We start from the raw sequence: 27,450 nt of genomic DNA, 5'->3' as shown, positions 1-27,450 counted from the left end.
AGGTATAGTTCTTAGAGCAGACAAAACAAAAAAAGAATGAGAGAAAAAGAAAACGATGGTAAATAATAGATGTAGCATGATTTATCCAATCAGACGGTAAGTTAATGGTTAAATAAGTGATACTAAATCTATATTAACAGAAATGATGCTTACAAAGAATTTTAATAGTGCTATATGCACTGTTAAGTAAAAGAGACAGGACTACTTATACAGTATGATCACTTTAAAAAAAGCTTTCAATGCATAATATCTCTATATATTTTTATAAATAAACAATCTTGACCTTGAGATGACTTTCATAATTATATTTTTTGGTATCTTTTTCACATTGAATTTGTGTTTACTTTCATAATAAAAAGAGACAGTAATTCCTGAAACAGAGAAGAATCTGCTTCTTATTGCTTTCGCGCGCCTTGATCTCTGAGCATGAGGAGTGCCACGGCAAAGGCGGCTAGACTGGGCTCTTGGCACTGCAGGACTCATGTTGATCTCAGTGCAGTTTTCACCACACGGGGAACCTAAGCTGCATCTTGGGGGGTGTTGGCTAACTTCAGTGCCTGCCTCTCTCGCTACCGTCTCCCCTTTTTCATTTTTGATTCTTAACTTGTCTTGTGGAAAGCGTGTTTCGCTCTGTTTGCGGCCTGAATGGGTTTGGTTTTTCTCTTTCCAGGTTGCCTGTGGCTATGCACACACGTTAGTATTAACAGATGAAGGTCAAGTGTATGCTTGGGGCGCAAATTCTTATGGCCAGTTGGGCACTGGCAATAAAAGTAACCAGTCCTACCCTACCCCTGTCGTCGTGGAAAAGGACAGGTAATATGTGTATTTTCAAAATGAATTCAGTGTTCTTCAGTGATTAAACAAAACTGAGGCATGATACAGAATTATGGGTAATTTATTGCTAGTATTAGAATATTCCTGAACAAGAACCATTCATTCCTTTTTAAAATTAGCTTTAGAATTTGGGGGGAAGGTTGAGTGTATGTCAAATATTCTATTTTCGTCACCCATATTTCATCTATACCTGTAATAGTTACTCTATACAAACTACGATGACTGAACCTCCAACAGCTCTTTGGCATTATTCTTCTCACTCAGAAATTTCCTTTCCTCCCATTCCCATTGTTCTCTATTTCACATTCTTAAGGAGTTGATAACATTTGAGGTCTGTCTTCTATGGTTTAGGAAGATGAAAGTACCTCCGATGGGAGTATAATACCATTCACCCAGCTGCTTATCAGATTTGCCAGTTGGAAAGGATAGAGCTGTTCTCATGACCTCAACTCCTAGGCTGTCACTGTGGGGAAGAGCAGAGTGGTTATAAAATGGAAACTTGGTCTTGTGCACTTGTGTGCACGGTGGTGTTAGTGAAGTGAAAGTCGCTCAGGCGTGTCTGACTCTTTGCAACCCCATGGGACTGTAGCCTGCCAGGCCTCTCTGTCCATGGAATTCTCCAGGCCAGAATACTAGTGTGGATAGCTGTTCCCTGCTCCAGGGGATCTTCCCAACCCGGGAATCAAACCCAGGTTTCCTGCGTTGCAGGTGGATTCTTTACCACCCGAGCCACCCGGGAAGCCCAAGAATACTGGAGTGGGTGGCCTGTCCCTTCTACAGAGGATCCACCAACCCAGGAATCGAACTGCAAGGTTGTGATAAGTGATTAACATAACCCCAGAGTTTTTTTTTCCAAATTATCCTGCTATTTTTGAAGGTCTCTTGAACTTCTCAAACATGGCCTTATCACTGCCTTTTCACTCTTCCATTTCTTGACACAGAAGCATGGAACATGAACATTTCATTATCTTTTCATTAAACCTGGGTTGAAATCATTGTAGAAATCAATATTGCTACTTTCATTTTTAGTGTACATATAAATTTCTACAATATCTGATTTTTAAATATATGGATAAGTTATTTTGCATTTGTATGCAGTTCTTTTCTGTATTTCTGTTGGAATATTTAACAGTGAAAATGAAGAACCAGTCATTTTCAGTCCCTTGATTTTCATTTGAGTATTGACCTCCCCGCCCCCACCCCGCCCCCTGCCCCCACCCCGCCCCCCGCTGATCTTACAGTAAGACCCTAGACTCCTTAAGAACTGGGGAGGATGGAGAAGGAAATGGCAGGCCACTCCAGTATTCTTGCTTGGGCAATCCCCTGGACAGAAGAGCCTGGTGGGTAAGGGTTACAAAAAGTCAAGCTAGACTTAGTGACTAAACAACACAGAGAGACAGAGACTGGCAGCAGGCCAGGGCCGAGGGGCATGTATGTGAGCACCCAGGATCACAGCAGGCACCCCTGTCCTGCATCTGCGTCGGCCTCCTGCAGCCTGATGGCTGAGGGGCCCTAGAGGGCCACTGGAGGGGTGCTGCTGAGCTCAGAAGTATACCAGGCATCACACCAGGGAGGGGGTCCACGGGAGGTGATCGGGATCTCCCCCTGCCCCATGCCTGCCCAGGACCAGGTGCTGGTTTCCAGTTGTTGGAGTGAACCACTCAAGCAGGAAAGAAAACAAAAAAGAACTGGGGAGGAGGGAAGATAATGAAGGTCCTGTGCTGACAGGCACACAGCAGATGCAAGCAGCCATGTCATTTTTATTTCTCTTAAAGGTAGTTCAGAGCCACTCAGTAAAAAGAGAAGAGACAGTCTTGAGGCTTTGAATAATCACAAAAGTGCCTCAGGCCAGCAAATCCAGTCACTCGGGACATTTAGTATTTAGACAGCACGGCACAGAAGTGTGACAGGACCAGAGTTAGCATGGATATAAAAACAAGCTATATCTGCATGGCGCTTTACCATTTTTCTCATGCTGCCTCACTTCATATGAACTTGCACTCCTCTGTCCTTGGACTCATGGAATCGGCTGCCATGTGCCCACCAGCGATTTGCCCCACCTCGTGCCACTCGTCCTGATGGGCTCAGAGCAAGTGTCGGGTCTTCCCACTGTAGTCACGCTGGGATGGACAGAATATAGGGCGACTCAGTGGGAGAAAGCCAGAGAGCGGGAGACGCAGGCATGGGGGTTACGTGAGTGTCCAGATACCTGGCACTGGAGAGTTACCTGTTCCTTTCTTTTTTAAAAATCTTCACAACTTAAAAACATTTGTTTTTTTTAATTATATAGGTCAAAGTAGAAATTGCTAAACACATCCATACTTGATGTTGTCCACCTAAACATGGTTTTGGCTAGAATATCAAGGATGAGTGTTTTGAATGAGATGTTCCTGCTTTTCTCAGTTTCCCGTGCTTGAATTTCGTGCGGTGATTTTGAGCTTGTGGGCTCTCTGTCGCATGAATATTGCAAGGGAGGAACCTCTAGGTTTGCTAGGACTTGTTCTGCAACTCCCGCCCTTTTCAGTGACTGAAGCTTTGCAGGAACATTATGACTTACCTCTCAGGAACTCCTGACTCTTGGGGCTCATTGTGGGGAGGCTGAGCTAATTAGAAAGAACAGGGCTGAACTCGGGCCGGGACGGATCATCAGATCTTGGTTGCGTGTTCCCAGAAGCGGAAAGTGAAAATTTGGTTACGTGGTTTATTTGCTCAAATAACAACCCAAGAAAAACCTGATTAAAAAAATTTTTTTTCACGGAAGCCTATTTATGATGAAGAATGCTAACATTTTATGTTCACAGAGAAGTGATTTTAATAGTTAAAATGATTCTCTTTAACTTAGTCATTCCCAGTCTTTCTGAATTTTCAATACTTTGATTTACCAGCACTTAAAGTTCCATAAAAAAACATATTTTGAGTTAAACTGATTTCAAAACTCACTTTGCCTTGCATTTTTGTTAATTTTGTAGCTTTTTGAGGTGTTTATTAATTAGTAGTGTGTTGGCCTCACAGAACCAGAATTGAGAAACACTGCTCTGCATCTTGTAATGGTCATGATTTCTTCTCTGCTCTTCTTCTTCTTCACAAGATACCTTATTTTCGCTCTTCACTGTTTTCTGTTCTGCACTCTTTCCCACTCTCTGCCGTTTTAGTTCTAGTACCTCTTAGCCATTAAGCCGTGCCGTTGTGGTGGATCTAGTTTTATTGAAGTGACACCAAATCCATTTGTTTTCAACATATAGGAATTTTTTTTTCCAGTAAAAATGGCTGGCTACAAAATAAAGTATGCAGTACGCCAGACCTCCTGGGCTTCCTCGGTTCAGCAGTAAAGAATTCACCTGCCAATGCAGGACACATGGGTTTTATCCCTAGGTCAGGAAGATTGCCCTGGAGAAGGAAATGGCAACCTACTCCAGTATTCTTGCCTGGAAAATCCCGTGGACAGAGGAGTGTGGCACGCTAGTCTGTGGGGTCACAAAAGTGTCAGACACGACTTAGCGACTAAACAACAACAATGCCACACCTCCTGACAGTAAACCTTAGCTCAGTTTATCATCTACTGCATGTATGACTGGACAATTTGAACTTCCATGTTTGCTTCTTGGTATGAAGCAAGAAGCATATGTCCTTCAGACGAAGGACAGATGACCTTAGACAAAGCCAGGGCACTTTGGCAGGTGCTGGAGTCCCAAGCCCAGACCTGAAGGTTCCCCTAAACTTTCTCCCTTCTTGTTGCTGTAGCAGCTGGTGCTGTCCGCCAAGCCCAAGCCCCACCCCTGACTTCCCTAGTGGCACTGGGTGTTCCAGGTAAACGCCCTAGCCGTGCTCAGGGAGGGCCAGCCTTCCCAGCTTCTCTGTATCTTTAACCCCTAGCTGTGGAAGCAGCATCCTGCCTCCTCGAAAGAATGGCAGGGGCTGCTCCCCATTCTTGGAGGGCCATGGTAAACATTTCCAAAGTGAATGTAGGAATGAAGTTATTTTGGTTTTCTGGTGTTGGGTAGTGTAGCACAGAAGTTCACAATTGTGTTCCAGTCCAGTTACATTTTTCATGGCACGTTTGTTATCAGGGAAAAGAGAGGTCCATAAAGAGGTCCATCAAAGAACATTCCTGACCGAGGACTTTGTGCATAGTGACATTGAGAGGCAGTGAGTACTTTCTGTTTGTTCAAACAGAGGGTGTGTGGGCAAAGATGATATGAAAGAAAGCTGGCCATAGACAGTAGGCAAATTATAGTAGGCCTTAAGGACACATGTCTGAATTTTTGTCTTGTGGGAAGTCAGTGATAGGTTTGAAAGGAGTCATGAGAATGGTTTTTCTTTTTTTTTTTTTTTACTTTATTTTACTTTACAATACTGTATTGGTTTTGCCATACATTGACATGAATCCACCACGGGTGTACATGCATTCCCAAACATGGACCGCCCTCCCACCTCCCTCCCCATAACATCTCTCTGGGTCATCCCCGTGCACCAGCCCCAAGCATCCTGTATCCTGCATCGGACATAGACTGGCGATTCGTTTCTTACATGATAAGAATGGTTTTTCAAGAGAATCATTAACTTGACAGCATTGTGCGATTTAGGTCCCAAGAGAGAGAAAGTCTAAGACAGGGAGACTGGTCTGGGTATGGGGTATGCTTGATAAGGCTCTGACAAGTGGGAGATATTACAAAGAAAGAATTTGTTGTTATTTTGCCAACTGGATATTCTGAAGAAAGTGCTAAGTGAGGAGGGAGGAGAAGTCAGAGATGACCCTAAAGTTCTGGGAATGCTGGTACCATTGCCCAAGGCAGAATCAAAATGGCACCTCACTTGGGGTAAAATATTATTTTAAGTCTGTATGGTGGCTTGGTCTTAGAGAAGACAATTAGTTTGAAGTCAACAAAACAGTGGTTTCCATTAGGAAGTGTTCTGAGAACTATCTGCCTGTCAGCCATGAACTTACTGAAGTGAGGTCTAACATAATGTCTGGTCCCAGAAAACTGCTCTCTGGGGTTCTAGATGATATCATTCAGTGATCAGAACTACTGCACTTAACTGCTTGCAGAGTGAGTTGGGGTGCCCCATAGAATGCTCCATGGAACCCTAAAATTGGTGAAGTTTTGATAAAAATATTTATTGACCCTGGGTGGAAATGCCCCACAACTTTTTGATTTACTTTAGTAAGCAATGTTTCAAGAAAAAATTAAATCACCTTTTTTTTTTTGGTCTTTTAGTCTGTTCTCCTGGCTTGTACTTCAGTTTTAAAATAGGTGCCATATTTTTATCAGCCTACTGGCTAGAAGTGGTAACAAGAAGACCATGATGTATAAGTGCTTAAACGAGACATTGCTTAAATGTAGATAACGGTTTGGTGCCTGAAAATTTACAAGCTTAGGCTTAATGAAGAGTTTGTTTCTTTTTTAATCAGTTAATGCTAAGGGAAGGAAAAATTGACTTGTTTCTTCTCCTGTTGACTGTTTACTTGGTGTGTGTTTGTGAACCTAGAATTATAGAGATTGCGGCCTGCCACTCGGCGCACACGTCAGCCGCCAAGACGCAGGGCGGCCACGTGTACATGTGGGGCCAGTGCCGCGGCCAGTCGGTGACCCTGCCGCACCTCACGCACTTCTCCTCCACCGACGACGTGTTCGCCTGCTTCGCCACGCCCGCCGTCACGTGGCGCCTCCTGTCTGTGGGTGAGTGACTGCTGTCTGTCGGGTGGTGGCCTGAGAGCTAGGAAGAAGACTGGGGCTGTTGTTTCTCAATAGTGGGGACTTTTGTTAAATGCAGGATCAGGCAGTTCATTTCCCTCTCACAGGTTCCTGTGAAAGAAAACTCACCGGACCGATTCATTTTCCTTAAAAGTATTAGAAATCTCATACTAAAATTCGGAGAACTTCGGATGGCTTTTTGATGTGACTGGGAAACCGTGGCTTTTATTTTTAGCGGGTATATTTACTCAAGCTTTCAACATGTTTATTTAGCGAGGTGCTTGGGGCTTTAGTTATTTTGCCAGATTTACAAGCAGATGTGTCTGAGGTTCTTAGAACGATTGCAGCAGCGGGAAATCTCTATTTAGGGAAAAAAGCACACTGCTCAGTTGGTCAGTTATTTTGGGAAATTGGTATTTTCATGAGTGTGAGCAAAGCGATGCTATATTTGGCCTGCATTTTCATTGGAAAACACTGGTGTCATTCCCTTAGAACCCGACGACCACCTCACAGTGGCTGAGTCCCTGAAGAGGGAATTTGACAACCCCAACACCGCAGACCTGAAATTTCTGGTGGATGGAAAGTACATTTATGTGCATAAAGTCCTACTCAAAATCAGGTAAGGCATCATTTGAGAATTGAAATAAATATGTTTATTATTTTCTAGTTGCAAAGACCTATGTCAGGCACTTCAGTGATTCTAAAAAAATGTAAGGTTCTTTTCGCCCTTATGAGCAGACAGTACAGCAGGGAAAACACATTATATGTGAAACAAGAAATCATAGAAGCCGTAGTATGCAGCGGGTGGGGTGGAGTGCAGGGCATACACAGTTGGCTTCCTCAGAGACTCTGTAGACAGCTTGTTCGCCTTGGCGCTGGAGAGCAGCCATCCAGCCAGCGGTGAACATCTATTGAGCCTTGTTGGGGCTGCTTGACCTCAGTGAACCTCCCTGCCCAGTTGCTGAGTGCAGCCCATGAGAGTCACTCTCCTTAATCAGCTGTGGGATACTGCAGGTTTAGACCTCGAAAAAAGACAAGAACAGCAAGGTTTGGGGTAAAACTAACAGGCAGACTTTAAAAAATTAACTTTTATTAATGGGTAATTTTTGAGCATCCATTTAAAATGTGCAACCTGAGGCGTTTTGACATTTGTATATTCTCTGGAAACCACCATTCCACACCAGGATACAGAATATTGGCATTGCCCCCCTCAAAGATCCCTCAGGCCCTAGCCCTGGGGCAAGCCCTGATCTTCTTTCTGTCAGTATAGATTAGTTAGCATTTTCTAGAAGTTGATGTAAATGTAGTGATACAGTATGTATTCTTCTCTGCCCGGCTTCTTTCTTCTAGCCTAATGATTTTGAAATTCATTTTGTTGTTGTGTAACAGATGTCCAAATCCTCCTGCAGTGAATCACAAACACAGTATAGTATTTCAGTCTCAAGTTCACTTCTTAGTAAGGCCAGGCTGTGCAATATTTTCTCGCTTCTACTGTTTTCCATAAACTTTCATAAAAATGAGGAGGTTGTGGTTTGTTAAGGCTGTTGTAACAAAGTTCTGTAGACTGATTGGTTTCAATAACAGAAATTTATTCTCTTATGGTTTTGGAGGCTGGAAATTCAAGATCTCGTTGAATGAATCAGGTTGTTCCATCCTCCGTCCCACCTTCTGGTGGTTTGCTGCCAGTGTTTTGCCCTCCTTGGCTTATGGCAGCAGAACTCCAGCCTTAACATGGCTTTCTCCCTGTGTCCAAACCCCTCTTTTTATAAGGACACCAGTCATGTCAGTTTAGGGCCCACCCTAATGACCTCCTTTTAATTTGATCCCTTCTCTAAATACAGTCATATTCTGGGGTTAGGACTTCAGTCTGTGAATTTGGGGATTCAATTCAACCCATAACAGGAGGAGAAGAAACAAAATTACTCAGAATTTTAAAAAAGCCACCTGATTTCTATAAATGCTGCTCTGTGGACATGGGGTGGGAGGGACCCGTCTGTGGCCACAGAGGCGGCCGCCCCAGAGCAGGCTAGCATTTGCAGCCTCCTCCAGTAAACCACTGTTTGCAGACTTCTGGCCAGCAGAGGAAGCGAGGGGCCAGGCCAGGACATGAAGGTGTGTGGCGTGCGTGTTTCCTCTCTGCATGGTAGTTGTTTCCTCTTTAACCACTACGAGCACGTGCTCCTCGGGAAGGTTATCGGCTCTTGCCCAGAAGCCAGGACCTGACATCTTTCTTCCTTCAGGTGTGAGCATTTTCGCTCTTCATTGGAGGACAATGAGGATGATATTGTAGAAATGAGTGAATTTTCGTATCCTGTTTACCGAGCCTTCCTGGAGTACCTGTACACGGACAGCATCAGCCTGTCCCCCGAGGAGGCAGTAGGTAATTCGCACCGGATTTGACCAAGAGTTTGGCAAAAAGGTGGTTTGTGTAGAGCCTGAAAGGAAGTCTCTGTGAGGGTAGTCACAAAACTAGTTTGTTTTTGTGTGCTGAACCCAGACTCTCTTTCCTTCTTCCCACCTCATACAAAGGTTGGCGTGATGGATAAAATGAGAGGTGGGTGAATTATCAACCCATCAACACTGTGGGGTGGGTGCCATTTCTCCTGAATTGCTAGGCAACGTACACAACTTTTTAGTTTCCACAACCTGCTGTCTTCAAGGTATTTACATTATAAAAACGGTAAGATGCATGTAGTGAGAAGCCCTGCTGGCCTCCATAACTGCGACTGTCTCTTTGGGACAGATTGCCATGGTCCAGTGCCTCACGGCACTTCAGGGTTACTGACGGTAAGAAAGCAACACAGGGCATCCATTTGGGCACAGGGTGAAAAACCTACTCAGTTTCAGGTTATAGCTGTCAGTATCATTGGCTAGTGGGACAGAAGGATGAAAGAATTGCTTCTGTAAGGAACCAAAGAAAGAGTTTAACCCTCAAATTTTTAAATTCGGTATTCATTTTACATTTGTAAAGCTAGTAACACTTTTTACCAGATCAGCATTTAATTTTCCTCAGGTGAACAGAAGTCTGATTTCTGAAGTTTTCTAGTTTTCCTTCCTTTCTCCCACAATGCTGGAGGGCCAGGGCCCATGGTGTGCCATGCTCCCCTCGGCACCCGTGAGCCCTGCCCTGTGGAGCTGGTGCTCAGGGAAGGGAGGCCAGCCCTTAACAAGAAATCAAAGCGGTCAGTCAGGAGGTCAGGGAAGGCCTCCGTGAGGAAGTGTGCTGAGCAGAGAGCGGGGGGAAAGCAAGCAGACACCCAGGCGAAGAGCATGCCAAACGAGATAGTGTAAAGGTCTGAGGAGCATGGAGAGCGTGTGGAAGAGGAGGAGGAGGGGAGAGAGAGAGAGAGAGATGGCAGTGGAGGTAACTGAGGCCAGGCAGCTGGGTCTGGCCAAGACGAGATGCCGCCTTGGAGGTCAGGATGAAGGGCTCAAGTTTTAGTCTTGATGTGATAAACAGCCTTGGAAGATTTTGACAATGGGGGTTGCGTATTTAGTTTTTGCTTTAATGGTAAAATGGAAAAAGGAAGTGGCTTAAACGAAGTGGTTTCTCTGTCTGTCACCCAGGGGCACAGTGCAAGGCATCCTTAGGTGTGGCCCCTGGATTCACGCCCATGGCCACATCTGCACTGCAGACAGCGGCGTGGAGGAAGGGACAGTGGCGAGGTGCCAGGGGCAGACCCCGGTGTCTGTTGAGGAAGTCCCACTTCTTTTAAAACAGGGACCAGAGATGACCAAGGCCTTAATTAGCTGCATAGGAAGTTGCAGGGAGTGGTCACTTCTAGATGGCCATGGCTCAGCCACATAGTCTAGGATTTGGGGAGAAGAGGAGGATGGGTTTGTGTATTCATTTATGGAGGGAGGAGGCACCCGCAGCTTCAACTCCAGGAGTGAAAAGATCAGGCACTGTAATGGTTGAGATGTCAGGTGGTGGTGCCCTGGGTTAAGGTGGTCTAGCGTGGAGGTGTTGAAAGAGATCAGGGTCTGGACACATCTTACATAGCAAGCTGACAGAATCTGTTGGTGGTTGGTTGTGGGGTGTGAGGGAAAGAGAAGGATGGGGTGTTTGGCCCGAGTGTGGAGAGCACCAGGTTTTGCCCTGGAGTTTGAAAACTCAAAGGAGTTTGAGCTGCCTTTTAGACATCTGTGTGGCAGGTTTTCTATAGGCCCCTGGGCAAGAGTCTAAAGGAGGCCTGCATACCACATGTCTAAAAATTTGAAGTTATGTGTCAAGCTAAAAGCTTCAGATAAAATGTGTTAAATCCTCATACCTTGAAAAATACACCTTCATTAAGAACTGAGAGGCCAGGGAGGCATTTCATCTGGAATTTAGAGTGGTAGGTCTCTTGGAATTCCGTGCTAGGACATCATTGCACAGGAAGGTCAGGCCTCGGCTTCCAGCTTGGGGTCTGCTGTCTTTGTTTGCCAGCTACCTCCTGCACCACAAGAGGTGTGTGGGCACGCAGCCTGCATCTCTGTGCTCCGTCCATCCCGCCCTGGCCACCCCTGGCCCTGGGGGTCTGTACCTTGGTGACAGGGTCGAGGGGAGGAAACACTTGCGTGTGTGGCCTCAGGGCTGATTAGGCAGGGAGTCCCAGGGTCCCTGGGGGCTCAAACGGTAAAGAATCCACTTGCAATGCAGGAGACCCGGGTTCAATCCCTGGGTCAGGAAGAACCACTGGAGCAGGCAATGGCTACCCACTCTAGTATTCTTGCCTGGAGAATTCCATGGACAGAGGAGCCTGGCGGGCTACAGTCCACAGGAGCACAGAGTCGGACATGACTGAGCAACTAGCACTTTCACACGTTGCCAGAGTCCCGGGTGCACGAAGTGTGGTCTAGGAGCAGGCACGTGGCTCCCTGGCCACTGTGGGGAGGGGCTGCCTGGAGCAGGTGCAGAGCTGGGCCCTCCTGAGCGGAGGATCCAGGCAGTACCTGTGAGCACACGCATATGTGAGTCTGGTGCCTGGGTTGTGGGGAGCTGTCGATGTGAATCTGAGAGTTGTTGAGAACTGACTAGAAACAATCAGGTCATTCGCAGCTCTCAAGATTTCAAAAGATTTCAGTTTGTTTCCCCCAGTGGGCCATAGGCCTTTCTTCTATGATAATATTTGTCAGGTTACAACGAAAGCAAGTTTCCAACTAAAATCTACCACGTTGTGTAAAGCTTCCTGTAAGGTTGAAGAAATCCTGGCTCTGTGTCCTTTGGGCCCTTTATGCAGTACCTTCCGTGAAAAGGTTATCTTGAAGTAAACTTGACAACAGTCTAGAGTCAGGATTCAGCTGGCTTTTGATCAGATGGCAGCCAGGACTGAATTGGACCTAGCAAGTGTTCCACTCTTCCCAGGGTGTAGGACTGCTGAGCCCCTGGTGTGGATCCCATTCATGCAGGGGTGGAGGGGACTCTCACACTATCTCCAGCCGAGTGACATAACTCGGGTGCCACTCACTGCACCAGTGACACACGTTATGCTAATTAACAAATCCGCAAACGGAGACTTAAATAACCATAATGGAAGCTATTTGACAAGGGCCTTTCGAATACTGACTGACCATTCTTTTTTTTTTTTTGGCTGCATTGCACAGCATGTTGGATCTTTGTTCCCTGACTTGGAATTGGACCCTTGCCCGCTGCAGTGGAAGCTTGGAGCCTTAGGCACTGGGTCACCAGGGAAATCCCCTGACTGACCATTCTTGATTAGAGTGCTTTTCGTAGTATCCCTTGTGTGCATGTTCAGTCGCTCAGTCGTGTACAACTCTTTGCGACCCTGTGGGCCGTGGCCCGCCAGGCTCCTCTGTCCATGGGATTTCAGGCAAGAATACTGGAGTGGGTTGCCATTTCCTTCTCCAACAGTATCCCTTGGAGTAGCTTAAAAATCAACTTAAACATCTAAATCACTCTATGTTGTATTATTTGAAAGTAGATGACAGATAATATCTATAACAAGAATCATCAGGTTTTTACCAGGCAGTATTAAAACTGTGCAGCTGGAAATCATGTAGGGAAATGAGTGAAGTAAGAGTCTGAATATTGAACTCTGGGGCAATCGAGTACTCAGAAGTCAGGAAAAATGGTCCAGCCACGAGACTGAAGAGTAACTTCTGAAGGAGAAGAAGACCTGAGCACGTGTTTGAAGAAGCTGGGTGCTCTCACAGCACGTGTGAATGCTGCTGGAGAAGCTGCTGACGCTTCAGCGGGAGGGACGGACGACCGGAAGACTCGAGCCATTTTCCCTTGCTGCTCCTTTCCCCACAGCTGCTTGTTTGTGTGCTGCGTTCGCTCAGGGCAGCTGTGTTCTTAGATCGAGCCACACACTCAGAGTGTGTAAGTCAGCCTAAGCTTCAGTTCCCACACCCCTTCACTAATATTATATTGGGTTGGCCAAAAAGTTCGTTTGGGGTTTTCCATATGATGTTACAGGCAAATCTGAACAGAAAGTTCTGGCCAACACAGGATTTAAAATAATCTCTGATGGGTTGAGTGAGCTTAAATCAGGATACTTGAGATCACTCCCCTAATAAACATCTCTTTCTACCAGGGTTGCTTGATTTGGCTACATTTTATAGAGAAAATCGTTTGAAAAAACTCTGCCAACAAACTATCAAGCAGGGAATCTGCGAGGAGAATGCCATCGCGCTGCTGTCGGCTGCTGTGAAGTATGAAGCTCAGGTAAGAAAAGCATCCTTTCAACAAGCTCACCTTCTGGAAGAAATAGCTGTCTACTTCACGCCTTACGCTGAAAGAAAGTCTGCTTAAAGATTTAATTTGAATAAAGTACTAAAAGAAAAAATATATAAGGGAATGTTTATACAAAGTTAGGATGAACTTCAAGGGCAGAAACCATGAAGGAAAGGATTGATAGATCTGATCTCAAAAAATTAAAATGTTTACACACACACGCATACACACACACAAATAGAAAGTAAATGACACTCTGGAAAAAATATCTTTAACACAGTGAAGCAAGTTCAGTTCAGTTCAGTCGCTCAGTCATGTCTGACTCTTTGTGACCCCATGAATTGCAGCACACCAGGCCTCCCTGTCCATCACCAACTCCCAGAGTTCACCCAAACTCATGTGCATCGAGTTGGTGCTGCCATCCAGTCATCTTATCCTCTGTCGTCCCCTTCTCCTCTTGCTCCCAATCCCTCCCAGCATCAGGGTCTTTTCCAATGAGTCAACTCTTCACATGAGGTGGCCAAAGTACTGGAGCTTCAGCTTTAGCATCAGTCCTTCCAATGAACACCCAGGACTGATCTCCTTTAGGATGGACTGGTTGGATCTCCTTGCAGTCCACGGGACTCTCAAGAGTCTTTTCCAACACTACAGTTCAAAAGCATCAATTCTTCAGCACTCAGCTTTCTTCACAGTCCAGCTCACATCCATACATGACCACTGGAAAAACCATAGCCTTGCCTAGATGGACCTTTGTTGGCAAAGTAATATCTCTGCTTTTTAATATGCTATCTAGGTTGGTCATAACTTTTCTTCCAAGGAGTAAGCGTCTTTTAATTTCATGGCTACAGTCACCATCTGCAGTGATTATGGAGCCCAAAAAAATAAAGTCTGACACTGTTTCCACTGTTTCTCCATCTATTTCCCAAGAAGTGATGGGACCAGATGCCATGATCTTCATTTTCTGAATGTTGAACTTTAAGCCAACTTTTTTATTCTCCTCTTTCACTTTCATCAAGAGGCTTTTTAGTTCCTCTTCACTTTCTGCCATAGTTAATATATAATTCTTTTTAAAAATGATAATATGAGCAGTTTGATGGAAAAAAAAATTGACCTAATGGATTTATGAACAAATGAAAACTAAGAATGAAAATAAAGTATAATTTTTCAGTTGTCAATAGGGAAATCTATTTTTAGAAATAGTACAGGCTCAGGATAATGGGTATTCTCCTAAATTGCTGAGGAGAATGCAAATTAGTGTAATCAGTTGGGGCAGTTTGGCATAATATGTAATAAAAGCTTTAAAATTTTAATTCTTTAAGGAATTCACTTGTAGAAAGTTATCTTAAGAAAGTAATCATGGATTCAAAGATTTAGCATCAAGGACATTTCCCTGCAGCATTGTTTATAATTTTAAAAAATTTAAAAAATTCAGCACATATATATCAGTTCTCAGTTCAGTCACTCGGTCATTTCTGACTCTTTGTGACGCCATGGACTGCAGCACGCTAGGCCTCCCTGTTCATCACCAACTCCTGGAGCTTACTTAAACTCATGTCCATCAAGTCGGTGTTGCCATCCAACCATCTCATCCTCTGTTGTCCCCTTCTCCTCCTGCCTTCAATCTTTCCCAGCATCAGGGTCTTTTCAGATAAGTCAAGTCTTCGCATCAGGTGGCCAAAGGGTTGGAGCTTCAGCTTCAGCATCAGTCCTTCCAATGAATATGCAGGACTGATTTCCTTTAGGACTGACTGGTTTGATATCCTTGCAGTCCAAAAGAGTCTTCTCCAACACCATAAACACAGCATAAAGGTAGGAGAAAAGTGTTTAAAAAATGATGGTATAGTCTTTGGGGTCACAAAGAGTTGGACACAACTTAGCAACTGAACAACAACCTCAGATATACAGATGACACCACCCTATGGCAGAAAGTGAAGAACTAAAGAGCCTGTTGATTAAAGTGAAAGAGGAGAGTGAAAAAGTTGGCTTAAAGCTCAACATTCAGAAAACTAAGATCATGGCATCTGGTCCCATCACTTCATGGGAAATAGATAGGGAAACAGTGGAAACAGTGGCAGACTGTATTTTTGGGGGCTTCAAAATCACTGCAGATGGTGACTGCAGCCATGAAATTAAAAGAGGCTTACTTGGAAGAAAAGTTATGACCAACCTAGACAGCATATTAAAAAACAGATATTACTTTGCCAGCAAAGGTCTGTCTAGTCAAGGCTATGATTTTTCCAGTAGTCATGTATGGATGTGAGAGTTGGACTACAAAGAAAGCTGAGCACCGAAGAATTGATGCTTTTGAACTGTGGTGTTGGAAAAGACTCTTGAGAGTCCCGTGGACTGCGAGGAGATCCAACCAGTCCATCCTAAAGGAGATCCATCCTGGGTGTTCACTGGAAGGACTGATGCTGAAGCTGAAACTCCAATACTTTGGCCACCTGATGCGAAGAGCTGACTCATTTGAAAAGACCCTGATGCTGGGAAAGATTGAAGGCAGGAGGAGAAGGGGACAACAGAGGATGAGACAGTTGGATGGCATTAGCGACTCAATGGACATGAGTTTGAGTAAACTCCAGGAGTTGGTGATGACTCCTGGCATCTGCAGTCCTTGGGGTTGCAGAGTCAGACACGACTGAGCGACTGAACTGAACTGAACAACAACAACGTTAATACTATTCAAGATATATCACTGACTGAAAAACTGTGGTCCTATTTTTTAATAAGTATATTTGTTAAATAAAAATATTTTAAAAATTTAAGTGTAAATAGCTAAATTGAAAATGACTAAAATTTATTATCTACATAGAATAAAAGACTGAAAAATATAGTCAGTGGTTATCTTTGAATTGGTGGGATTGTAGATGATTTTTATTTTGTTATCTTTGCTAGTTTTTCCTGAATTTTCTATAGTCACCATGTATTGTTTTGATAATAAAGAAAACCTGTCTTAGAGTTAAATCTTGAGGAAGCAGGCCAGACTCCTTGGAGTCAATTTCCTTAAGGATATCCTTTCCTTTGTCCAAGAACAGGGACATTTTAGCAGTGAGCAGAAAAAAAGCCTATAACGTCTTTTCTGCTTATATAAGTAATAATATGCTTATTAAAGAAAATTCAGAAAATACAAAAAGTGTGAGGAAGGAAATGCCTCATCAACCAGAGGACACAAACATTTCATACAGCTCCTTCTGATTTTTTTCCCTAGGTTATGTGTATATCTCTAAATACTAGTTTTTTTCACTTAACATTAAGAAAAAAATCTTCCCTGCCTTGAAGCATGGACATTTAAAAGCATAGTGAATATTTGTCTTTCATCAAGGTAACAATACATTGGGCACTTACAACACGCAGAATGCTTCATGGCCAAATGGTAGCTATGTGCTTGGTTTCAAGAGTTTGTTACAGTCACGGCGATAACACTGGACTCTTCTGGACTGCGTCAAATGATGAGATGGCAGGTGTATACTGTTTTCCTCTGAACTAGGCTTAATTTGCAAGACTTCTTCACATTTCCTATTTATGTGAATTATTTGAATGCTTACCATCCAGCCCTCTGTTTTCTAGAAAGCAAGCTCCTTGAGGAACGGCAAGTACTTTGTTCGGCCAGACCTCTAGTGCCTAGGATAGTGCCCGACACATAGTAGGTGCTCGCTAAATGTTTGTTTAATGAACATCCAACTTTGCCTTTAGAGGTAGACTAACTAACTGATGTGCCCTAAATTAGTACAACAGCCCACAAATAAAATTGACTCAGTGCATACACCACATAAAAGTTCTTATAAAGAACAGTGCATTTGATGTGACTAGTATTCTTACTTGCTGACTCTAATAAGCAAGAAATGGACAAAAAAGAAATGGACCTTTTCAGCAAATTATCCCTCATGGTTGACTACACTTAATACATAATTAATACAAGCCAGGGATTATTCAAAGTACAGTTCACATCGTGCTTAATTCTCAAAAGAACCTGATAAGAATATAGGTATTATTATTATTCTAATTTACAAGTGAGGAAGCTTGAATCTGAGAGATTAAATTCTTAGTAAGCTATTAATAATAATTTTAAAGCTGAAATGCATTCCCAGATTGGACCAGTTTCAAAAGCACACGTTCTACCACAATTCTCTATTGTCTCCATATTTTAAAATCAGCAGTGTTTATGCACTGGCTCAGCAGATGTCCACCGAGTGCCCATTAAATGCCTGACACCATTCTAGGCACTTGAGGGTACAAGAAGTGAACAAAACAGACCAGAGTCTCTGCCCTCATGGAACTTTCTGGTGGTGAGGGCAGTAGATAAACTAATGCAATATGTGTTCTGTTAGGTGGTGATAAGTGATATAAAAAAGTTAGGGAAGGGCAGTGGGAGGAGGCCAGACTGAGATGAAATCTGAAGGTTTCAATTGTGGTCGAGAAGGAAGGGAGGTCTCACCAAGGAGAGCCGAGCACAGCCATGAAGGAGACGCGGTAGGCCGTGCAGGCCAGGGCCCAAGGCCCTGGGTCTCCACAGGCCGGCCTGCCTTTCGCTCTCAGTTCTCTGGGGCCAGAAGTGTGTCCAGCCACCTGATGTCTGAGTCTCAAGTTTGCAGATCTTATCAAGGGAATCACTATGGGACCTTTTTTTTTTTTTGGCCTGGCGTACATTACAGTAAGCCAGAAATCACCAAACTGGAGTTCCTCTCAGCAGAAAGTTGTGATTTCTTCCAAGCACTTTCCCACTTCAGAGTACTGAAGCTCTGTATGATCCGATGAAGCCTAACCATCCCAGCCTTGTCTTCTTGTGAAGGAGAGAGAGCAGTGGTCTGTTCATGACTTCAGAGAAGCAGTTCCCCAGATGATCTTTCATAGCATAAGCTTTCCTCACAAATTCTTTACAGGTAGAACTATTTAAGCCCCATAAGAATATAAAAGAGGAGTGTTGGGCTCAACATAAAGAAAATCTCTTAATCAATTTACTCTATGCATTCACACAATAAAGAAATATTTATTACACAAACAAAAAAGAGTGTTGTACTCTGAATAAACAGTGAAAGAGGAATGAACAATGCCCATCAGTGCCTATCTCTGGGAAGAAAAAGTCTCACTTTTTTGCATTGGTTACTGTGGATGAACTTGAATGCTTTCCTGTTATTTACATTTTTACAAGCATAGACTCATATCAGCTGTACAGTTTTACAGCTATTCTTTAGGTACCGCTGTCCCAGCAATTCTTTCTGTTGGCCATCAAATCTTCTTTCCTCACCTGTGTGTTTTAGGAATTTTTGTGCTATGTTGCATTGCATCAGGGTATGCGAATTTGCTAAAACGTTTCTGTTGTCATCCCTAGGACTTAGAAGAATTCTGCTTCAGGTTTTGCATAAACCATTTGACTGTAGTAACACAGACTTCAGGCTTTGCAGAAATGGACCATGATCTCTTGAAGAACTTTATCAGCAAAGCAAGCAGAGTTGGAGCCTTTAAAAACTGACCCTCACCTGCAGGAAAGAATTTCTAGCGTTTCCACTCTCCCTGCAACAGCCAGAGAATAACTTCTCCTTAATAGTGTTGATGATGAGCTACATTTGGGCTGAAAATGTTCTGTCAAAACAAGGGGATGGTGGTGAGTCTTCCCCACCTTCCGAAATCCACTGTCTACAAGAGAAGGCATTAAGTGCTCTGTTCAGATGGAACTAAGATCAAGGGGAAAAAACTGAAATGTCTTACTGTATTTACCATTTCCTCTTACGAGTCACTTAAGTTGGAGACTTTCGGTACAGGGGTCTAAGTGTATGCTATTCTGGCCAAATTTGCATATTCAACAGGCTGGTACCACACGGATAGCTTGACCAGGAATGCTGTCACTAGCTCACTTTCAGCATCCAGCACAGTGCCTTGCATATAGTAGGCACTCAACTTATTATCAGTTTTAATCATGCCTGAACAGCTTTTTATTTATGGGACACTGGATGAAGGAATAACTTAGGTAAAACAAATTTAAAACAACTGAGTTTCCTATTCTTATGGTACATTGTTCTGAGGAATAGTGGCTAATTTAGAGCATTAATTAGGATTCACAAAAGGCCTTGGCAATTAAATTGTTGAAGACCCAAGGGCTAATTTTAATTCTCTGTTTTACTCTGAGTCATTATTTCTCATATGAAATCACTGAGTGTGAAATACTTTGAGTGAGTGTTATTCCTGGGCTCATTTGCCTTACATAATTGCATAATGTCCTTTTACTTTTGTGTTAAGAGATTTGCCTCCATAAGTAAAAATGGTTTTCTCTTGTAGTTGATTTTTATGTCACCACAAAACGGGTCTTTTAACTTGGCCCAGTGTGATGATAAAAGTAGCAGCCAAAAAGGAACTAATACTTACATTTCATGGGCAGCACTAGCAAGAATGAGGTACATTTATACTTTTTCAATCAAGTTACCCAGCTGCGAATGAGAAACTGAAACAGGATGTAGGCTGCAGCGTCAGGCTCCTAATGTGTATTTCACAACAGGATACTACTATGCGAAGAAACCTCTTTTGGAATTAGAAACCTTGTTCTGATGCTGAACTGTTTGATAATAAAGTGCTCATTTGTAGGTAACAGAACAAATGTGTGTGTTTTTTTAATTCATCAGAAGCAGCAAGATTCTACCAACCTTATGTCTCTCAGATACACATGGATTGTTTCATATAAGCTAATTTTTTAAAGCAGTCACTCAGATAAGGCATCATAGCAAAGCCTACCCTAAAACATAGATGACTTCTAAACAGTTTAATTACTATTCATCCACTTACCTACAAGTGAATGGTCTTTACTGGTGAGGTCACTTGAATCCTTGTTTTTGTTGATGTTTTTGCAGACCTGGTCTGGTAGAGGCCAAGGAGTCCGGATGTCTCTAAGTCAGAATCCCATTTTTGGAACTACACAGTTTGGGTTATTTTAAAACAGCCTCACCCCATGTGTCTGAATGTTCTGGTAGGTTTACTGTTCTCTGCAGCAAAGAAACATCGAGGCTTGGGTGTTACCAGCCAGCTTCAGTTCTCACAGTCAGATGTCCACAGGCTTCATTCACTTCCGACTTCTCCTCACCCTGCTATGCTTGCTGTCACTGACCAAAAGCCTTTGTATTTTACAATGTCTTCCCGAACCTTCTCTTCCTCTTTCTTGCCCTTTTCGGGCAGTCTTCTGAAGTTCCTCAGTGCCTTTTTATGAACTCATTTCATGGAAACATGGGACCACCCAGAAAAACACGTAAGTTTATTTAGGGATGAAAAATGGATTACCCTTCACGAGGCTCCATAGTGGATCACCACTCTGCCAGAGTACATGTTAGTAAGAAGGGGTGGATGGAGTTCTAGCTAGATTTCCTCCAGAGAGGGAGAGAATATGATTTGTTTCCATATACTTGGGAAACATACCTTCTGTGCAGACCCCCCCACCCCCCACATATGGACTTCTGGATGCTAGAACTACAGTCGTGGGTGAGACCAGTCAGGTTGATCCCAGGATGGGTAAACAGGCAGTAGGCAAGCTGAGTAAGGTCATTTCTGATGGCGACGATGCTGTTACACTTTCAAAGGAGCGCGGCACAGTACAGAGGAAGGATTTTTAGCTTGGGTGTCAAGGAAGACCTCTGAGCTGAGAGCCCAGAGATGAGAAGCAAGCTAAACAAAACTGTGGGGGAAGATCACTTATGGACAGAAGGAACAGCAAATGTAAAAGCCCACGGCAGCGACGGGCTTGGCATCACAGGACAAAAAGGCCAGTGTGGGTGAAGCAGAGAGAGCACAAGGAGGAGGCAGTAATCCACAGTGTGAGTACCCCTAGGAGAGGAGCGCAGCCAATCCATTTACACTTTTAAAGGATCACTTTCACTCTTCAAGGAGTAGAAAGGTGAGGAGGGAGGCAGAGACCAGTTAGAAGTCTCTTAACAGTGGTCTAGATATGAGCTATCAGAAGACAGGTTTTTATCTTGAGCAAGTATGTGTTCAGTAAAATGGGGAAAGACCAGGGTAGAAACAAGGTGTTTTTGTTTGTTTGATTCTGGTTTATATTTTGAGAAGCTGGGTGGGGTAGGAATTGAGTTCTTTCGGCTGTGAGAGCTCTGACTTCCATGAAGAGGTCAGGGCTGGAGAAATAAATTTGGGATTCATCAGCTTACAAAGCCCATTAAATGCTAAGAATGGACGAACTACTAGGAGAGAATTTAGATACAGAAGAGACTGTTACTGCACTTAATACAAAGACCACATCAGACCACTGAGACTCTTAACTAATTTATTGAAAAATAGACAAACTATTGTTAATTGTAGAAAATAGTAATGTAGCAATTTCAAATGTACAGTTTTAACCAATACAAAAAGCAATAAAGCAGTATCTGAAATCTTATGTAAGAAATCTCAATACACAATCTCTGAAGTTCCTTAAATTCTGACACTAATTCTAACATGAACTTATTAGCAAAAGACCCAGTAATGTGGTAAGCCCTTGACCTAAAAGCTAACTGATTTGTATGATATTCATGCAAAAATGAATGAGGACATGAGATAAAGCTTTCTAGTGCCTGTGTTACCAAGATAACTGTCAAAAAATGAGTTTCAACTTACTTGAGCACAAAATTTTGCTTTCTAACAAATAAGACCAGATTTCTTTTTAAAAAGAACTCTCAGTTTAAACAAAGTAATTTTCTAAAAGCTAGTAGATGCTACCTTAAATACCACCTATTTTAAATTATACCATCTCTAAATAAGTTAATCACACAAGATAGTTTAAATTACACCTTTAGGTGTTGGGGGAGGGGGAAAGCGCCTCTTTTTCTACTGTAGCTATTTTAATTTGAAGCTTCTGCACAAAATCAGAGAGAGAAACATTAATGCCTAACCCAAAGACCTTTCATCACCTGCACTGTGGCCTAGAAATAATGTGGCTTTGAATGTGCCAGTGTAAGACCATGCTGAAGTTAAAAAAAAAATAAAAAGGCAACTGCTAGTTCAAAAGATACATGGAAGACATGTACCATTCCAGGAAAAAAGAAAAAAAAAAGCCCTCTTCCCAAATTCAGGAGAGGAGAATCATTGGTGAGATGCAATTAGGAAACTCTCTAAGAAAAAAAAGTAAGGCTCCTATAGTTAACAGTTGGTTTGCAGAGTAAAATTACTTTGTATCTTGATTCTTTGGGACCCAGAAACATCAGAAAGTGTCCTTGGGATGTACTGGATCCGGTTCCTCGACAGCAAAGCTCTAGTTGAACACTTTATTTTCCAAGTACTAGACAGGTACTTAATTCAGTGATCTGAATGGTATAAAAACCAAGAGTCCTATTAATAACTCTATTTTTAAAGCATGAGTTGGATAAAGAAAAGGATCAATAAACTCTTACAAGTCCTGAGGTATGAAACCTGTATCAGTAGTATGACAGTATCTCATAGGTTTATACTTTTGTTTTCTGTTTGCATTTTAAAACTAAAATTTATAAAACAAACACACAGTATACCCATTTAGTTTCCATTAGTAAACTCTAATGTGTAAAAAAATCAGTCATTTTCTCCTAAGTTTCTAGCATCTGTTTTAGCGCAAGAGTTCAGGGTCATTTGGGTGAATGGGGGAAGTCAGCCAAATTGCATTTGGAAGACAAGACGCATTTTCTAAGGGTATTCATGTTAAATTAAAAAAATAAATATAAATTAATAAAAATAACAGCAAACATCACATACGTGCCACAAGAGAAGACAAAGTACTCGGATAGGCACAGGTTGTGAGACTCACTCCTGGGGGATCCTGCCACCATTTGTAAAGCAGAACAATTATTAAGTAAGACCCCTATGTATCAACAAGTTCCATTCCAAGAGCACGTTCTTAAGTCCAATTTGTTCATAAGTCCAACAAAGTTAGCCTAGGTACCCAATGAACACATTGGCTATATAGTACTGTACTATAGTAGGCTTATAATACTTTTCACACAAATAATACATTAAAAAACAAAAATAAAACATTTTCAGTCTTACAGTACAGTACCTTGAAAACTACAGTAGTACAGTACAACAGCTGGCACACAGGCTGGCACTGAGTGAACAGCAAGGAGAGTTACTGATGGCGAAGGGACAGGCGGAGGGAGACGGCAGAGCTGAAGGGCTGTCAGCAACAAGAGACGGAAGGCAAGCTGCAACTTTGTGCCTGATACTGACGGCACAGGTTCTGGTTCCTCGCTGGATTCAATTGTTCACATCTTTGAAAGTTCACATCTTGAAGGTTTGTATGTAGGGGCCTTACTGTACTTTGGAAATAGGAACATCTGTACAGCTTTTTCAATGGCAGGATCGACATAAGATTTGATCGACAGACACAAGATTTTCAATCTTGTACAATAATAATGCATGTTCTAGTGAGTACAATGTTGCCAGTGGCTTAGGAATCCCCTGCACAAATACTCAACTGTGCTATCCACAAAAAGATATGTATTATCTTCTTCACTAACTGTGGCTGTAAACAGAACCTGGGAGAGTCCTACAATCAGATCTGTAGGAGACAAAGACAATGAAGCCAGACGCGTATAGGGTGCCCACCAAGGTCGTGGGGTCCTCACTTTTCTTCCCTGTTTGAAGTATCCATGCTCTCATTCATTTTCTGCTTTTGCATTCGTGTTCGAGTAGATGCTAAAAAAAGGATGAAGAAATGTTAACAGCACTGATGGTGTGGGGTAAGTTGGTAAAGGCCTACCCAATTTGTTATGCTCACACCAAACTGATGGAGCCCAGGACCTCACAAGCTGTGGTTTCCAATTTTTTAAATCATATACCCCTATCAACCAGCTTTACCCCAAAATATGTACCATTAAAGTATGTATGTATTTATGTTATAAAACACATATACCCCAAACATTAAAACTCAATGAGATAAAGATAAATAAGCATTCTAATATTGTCTTATGTACCCCCACAAGCTGATCTTACACACACTCAAGTGTGCCCAACTTTGTAGACCACTGCTCTAGAGGTGATGTGGTTAAGTCTGGCATCTGAGCAAACCAGAATCGTGGTCTGGTCCAGAATCTGCTGGAGTGAGTGTTATTCTTCACGAAGTTCAGAATTCCCTTGTGTTTGGAGATGCACTGCAAGTACTGCAAACACATCAGCTCACGGCTGATTTGTTATTTTTTAAATAATCGGGCTGCACTGGGTCTTATTGCTGCAAGGCTTTGTGCAGTTTCGGTGAGCGGGGGCTGCTCTAGCTGCAGCGCGCAGGCTTCTCACTGCGGTGGCCCCCATGGGGCAGAGCAGAGGTGCCTGGGCTGCAAGTTGCGGTGCGCGGTCTCTAGAGCACGGGCTCAGCAGTTGCGGGGTGCAGGATTCCTTGCTCCTCAGCATGTGGGATCTTCTCAGACCAGGGATCACACCTACGTCCCCTGCATTGGTAGGCAGACTCTTAACGGCCAGACCACCAGGGAAGTCCAGCTTACAGCTCATTTAATTTGGACGTGGACATTTTAAAATACATTATTAATTACAACATAGACAAAAACAGAAAGCTTCTTTTAAATTATTTCAAAGTTCTTAACTTGATTTTAGAGGCAGGCAAGAGTTTTTTATAAAGAAGCACAGAGAACATTCACACTAAGGGCAGAAGGAGCAGCTCTCAGTCTCCTCTTCTGGCTCCTCCGCCCTGAGCAATCCAGCACTGTGCGATGGTCTGTTTCTGAGGAAACCTGAGGAGCAACCTGGAGAATTCCCTACCCTTATGGCTTAAGACTCCTGCCACTTCTCCATTTTCTAGCTGTACGAAGGCCCTGAACTTCAGCCTGGCAGAGGGAATTCAGTCATTGCTAAGTGTGTCAGTGTGAAATGGACTGACTACAGCAACTGAGCTCCTCTGTAAGAAAATACACACATTTTTACATCTCTCCTTTTACTTGTGGGCTCCAAAAGGATTCCACATGTTTTTAAGGCCTGATTTTGGTTATAAGCTTCATGTCTATTTTCATGCACTGGGGAGGAAAAGCTACAAAAAAACAGTAGTATATTAATTGATGTAAAATCCAAAAAGAGATTCATTTATAAGCAAAGAACTTAAACCTGTTACATTTAGTTTCAATAGTATCTTCAAATAATATACATAGAAAAATGGTTTAAAATCAAAAGTAATTTTAAAAACTTTGTATCTCAAAGTTAGTATACACAGAGATGTACTGAGAGAACGCTTCTTTTTAAGAAGTCACATTTTAATTGGTATTGGTCTTATCGATATGTCCTATGACCTAAGGATGATGGTTTTAATTCTTATTATCTCTTAAATATTTGTCTTCATTCCAAGACCTGGCTCTGTTTCCTGTTAATGGATCTGGCACCAGATTATCAGGAAATGTCCCCTTTTCCTGGTGGCATTTCATGGCTACCTACCTCTCTAAGACAGTCCAGTAACAGTCTGTGCTTTCCTGGTGGCTCAGTGGTCAAGAACCCATCTGCCAGTGCAGGAGACCTGGGTTCGATCCCTTGGTTGGGAAGATTCCCTGGAGGAGGAAATGGCAACCCACTCCAGTATTCTTGCCTGGAGAATTCCGTGGACAGAGGAGCCTGGTAGGCTCAAAGAGTCAGACATGACTTGGCAACTAAACAACTACAATTTATGCACACTCATCTTTTTCCTTTTTTTTTTTTTTTTTTTAACGTGGACCAGTTTTAAAGTCTTTATTGAATTTGTTATTGCTTCTGTTTTATGTTTTGGTTTTTTGGCTGAGGCATGTGGGATCTTAGCTTCCACACCCCCTGCACTGGAAGGTGTGGTCTCAGTCACGGGACCACCAGAGCAGTCCCCTGATCTTTTTCTTAATGTCCTTTCCATCTAACTCTACTTGGGCTAATCCTTCACAATCTCAGATTAGTTTAGGAGAGAATTCCATTTGCCTTAACATTCCAGTGGAAACAGTGACAGACTTTATTTTGGGGGGCTCCAAAATCACTGCAGATGGTGGCTGCAGCCATGAAATTAAAAGAGGCTTACTCCTTGGAAGAAAAGTTATGACAAACCTAGACAGCATATTAAAAAGCAGAGACATTACTTTGCCAACAAAGGTCTGTCTAGTCAAAGCTATGGTTTTTCCAGTAGTCATGTATGTATGTATGTGAGAGTTGGACTATAAAGAAAGCTGAGCACCGAAGAATTGATGCTTTTGAACTGTGATGTTGGAGAAGACTCTTGAGAGTCCCTTGGACTGCAAGGAGATCCAACTAGTCCATCCTAAAGGAAATCAGTCCTGAATAGTCACTGGAAGGACGGATGCTGAAGCTGAAACTGCAATACTTTGGCCACCTGATGTGAAGACATGGAAAAGACCCTGATGCTGGGAAAGACTGAAGATGGGAGGAGAAGGGGACGACAGAGGATGAGATGGTTGGATGGCATCACTGACTTGATGGACATGAGTTTGAGCAAGCTTTGGGAGTTGGTGATGGACAGGGAAGCCTGGCATGCTGCAGTCCATGGGGTCACACAAGAGTCAGACACGACTGAGTGACTGAACTGAACTAACATCAAACTTGGAAATGATTTAGTATTCTTTATCAAAATTCTGATTTCTAGTAATGGAAAACTTTTGTTTGAAATCCAGTTCTAAAACTTGCAAATTAGGAAAGTTCAGTAATAGCAGAATAAAAGATTATTCTTTATGTAAGGGTGATGATATTTATATATGCTAAGTTTCTAACATCCTCCATATATCCAGCACTCAGAGAGTTCCTCATTATAGTTCTGCTATCCTAAAATATTTTCTAGCCACAGCCATCTGTAATGAAGATGTGGTTTCACTTCTCGGTCTTCCTGCTGCACAGTAGATGTTGGGATGGATGAAGATGACCTGCACTTTGCATCATACATTTAATCCACAGATACTTGTAAAAAACATATTGTTGAGTGAATTATATTTTAAATGCATAAAAGTCTGTTAATTAAAGGGATTCTATAAATTTATCCTCTTATAATGAAAAGGCTTTCTGCAATGTAAACAATTGTTCATTTACTTACTTACTCAAATAAATACTTACTCATTTCTGCCAGTTTCTGTTGAAATTTGGATTCCCCTGGGAGATGTTTACTGCAGATTTAAAAATTCAAAATATTTCATATGTATATGTATAAATGAAAAACTGAAATTTCCAAAAACTATGGCATTTTCAATGACTATTTATGCTCTTTAGTAAATAGCTTTTATTGTCAAAGGATTATAAATCAAACATCTAAAATACAAATGTCATAAATTTATGAGCCTAGATATT

At 42.6% G+C, this 27,450-nt stretch overlaps 2 protein-coding genes across 6 annotated transcripts in view; one reads left to right on the top strand and one right to left on the bottom strand.

The window, feature by feature from the left end:
• RCBTB2 (RCC1 and BTB domain containing protein 2) overlaps nucleotides 1-19,730 on the top strand; it is a 43,109-nt gene extending 23,379 nt beyond the window's left edge. For 2 of the 3 annotated variants that reach the window (XM_068984718.1, XM_068984717.1), the window contains 6 exons: nucleotides 671-813; nucleotides 6,322-6,512; nucleotides 7,020-7,146; nucleotides 8,768-8,907; nucleotides 13,067-13,197; nucleotides 18,536-19,730. In XM_068984718.1, the coding sequence (XP_068840819.1) occupies nucleotides 671-813; nucleotides 6,322-6,512; nucleotides 7,020-7,146; nucleotides 8,768-8,907; nucleotides 13,067-13,197; nucleotides 18,536-18,676 (873 nt within the window). In that variant the 3' untranslated portion in view covers nucleotides 18,677-19,730. Of the gene's footprint in view, nucleotides 1-670; nucleotides 814-6,321; nucleotides 6,513-7,019; nucleotides 7,147-8,767; nucleotides 8,908-13,066; nucleotides 13,198-18,535 lie in introns of those variants that run through there. The other variant, XM_068984719.1, reaches the window with a different exon arrangement.
• A 1,906-nt stretch (nucleotides 19,731-21,636) lies between these two features.
• The window catches only part of RB1 (RB transcriptional corepressor 1), a 118,926-nt gene continuing 113,112 nt past the window's right edge, over nucleotides 21,637-27,450 (bottom strand). For 2 of the 3 annotated variants that reach the window (XM_068984304.1, XM_068984302.1), the window contains exons 26-27: nucleotides 27,220-27,269; nucleotides 21,637-23,838 (exon numbers count right to left, since the gene is read on the bottom strand). In XM_068984304.1, coding sequence (XP_068840405.1) covers nucleotides 23,765-23,838; nucleotides 27,220-27,269 — 124 coding nt within the window. In that variant the 3' untranslated portion in view covers nucleotides 21,637-23,764. Of the gene's footprint in view, nucleotides 23,870-27,219; nucleotides 27,270-27,450 lie in introns of all 3 variants that reach the window. The other variant, XM_068984303.1, reaches the window with a different exon arrangement.

Source organism: Capricornis sumatraensis, chromosome 12, assembly GCF_032405125.1.
Source record: "Capricornis sumatraensis isolate serow.1 chromosome 12, serow.2, whole genome shotgun sequence".
NCBI lineage: Eukaryota > Metazoa > Chordata > Mammalia > Artiodactyla > Bovidae > Capricornis > Capricornis sumatraensis.
The sequence above is the reverse complement of the archived record's forward strand: the minus strand, read 5'-3'. Positions and strand labels throughout refer to the sequence as shown.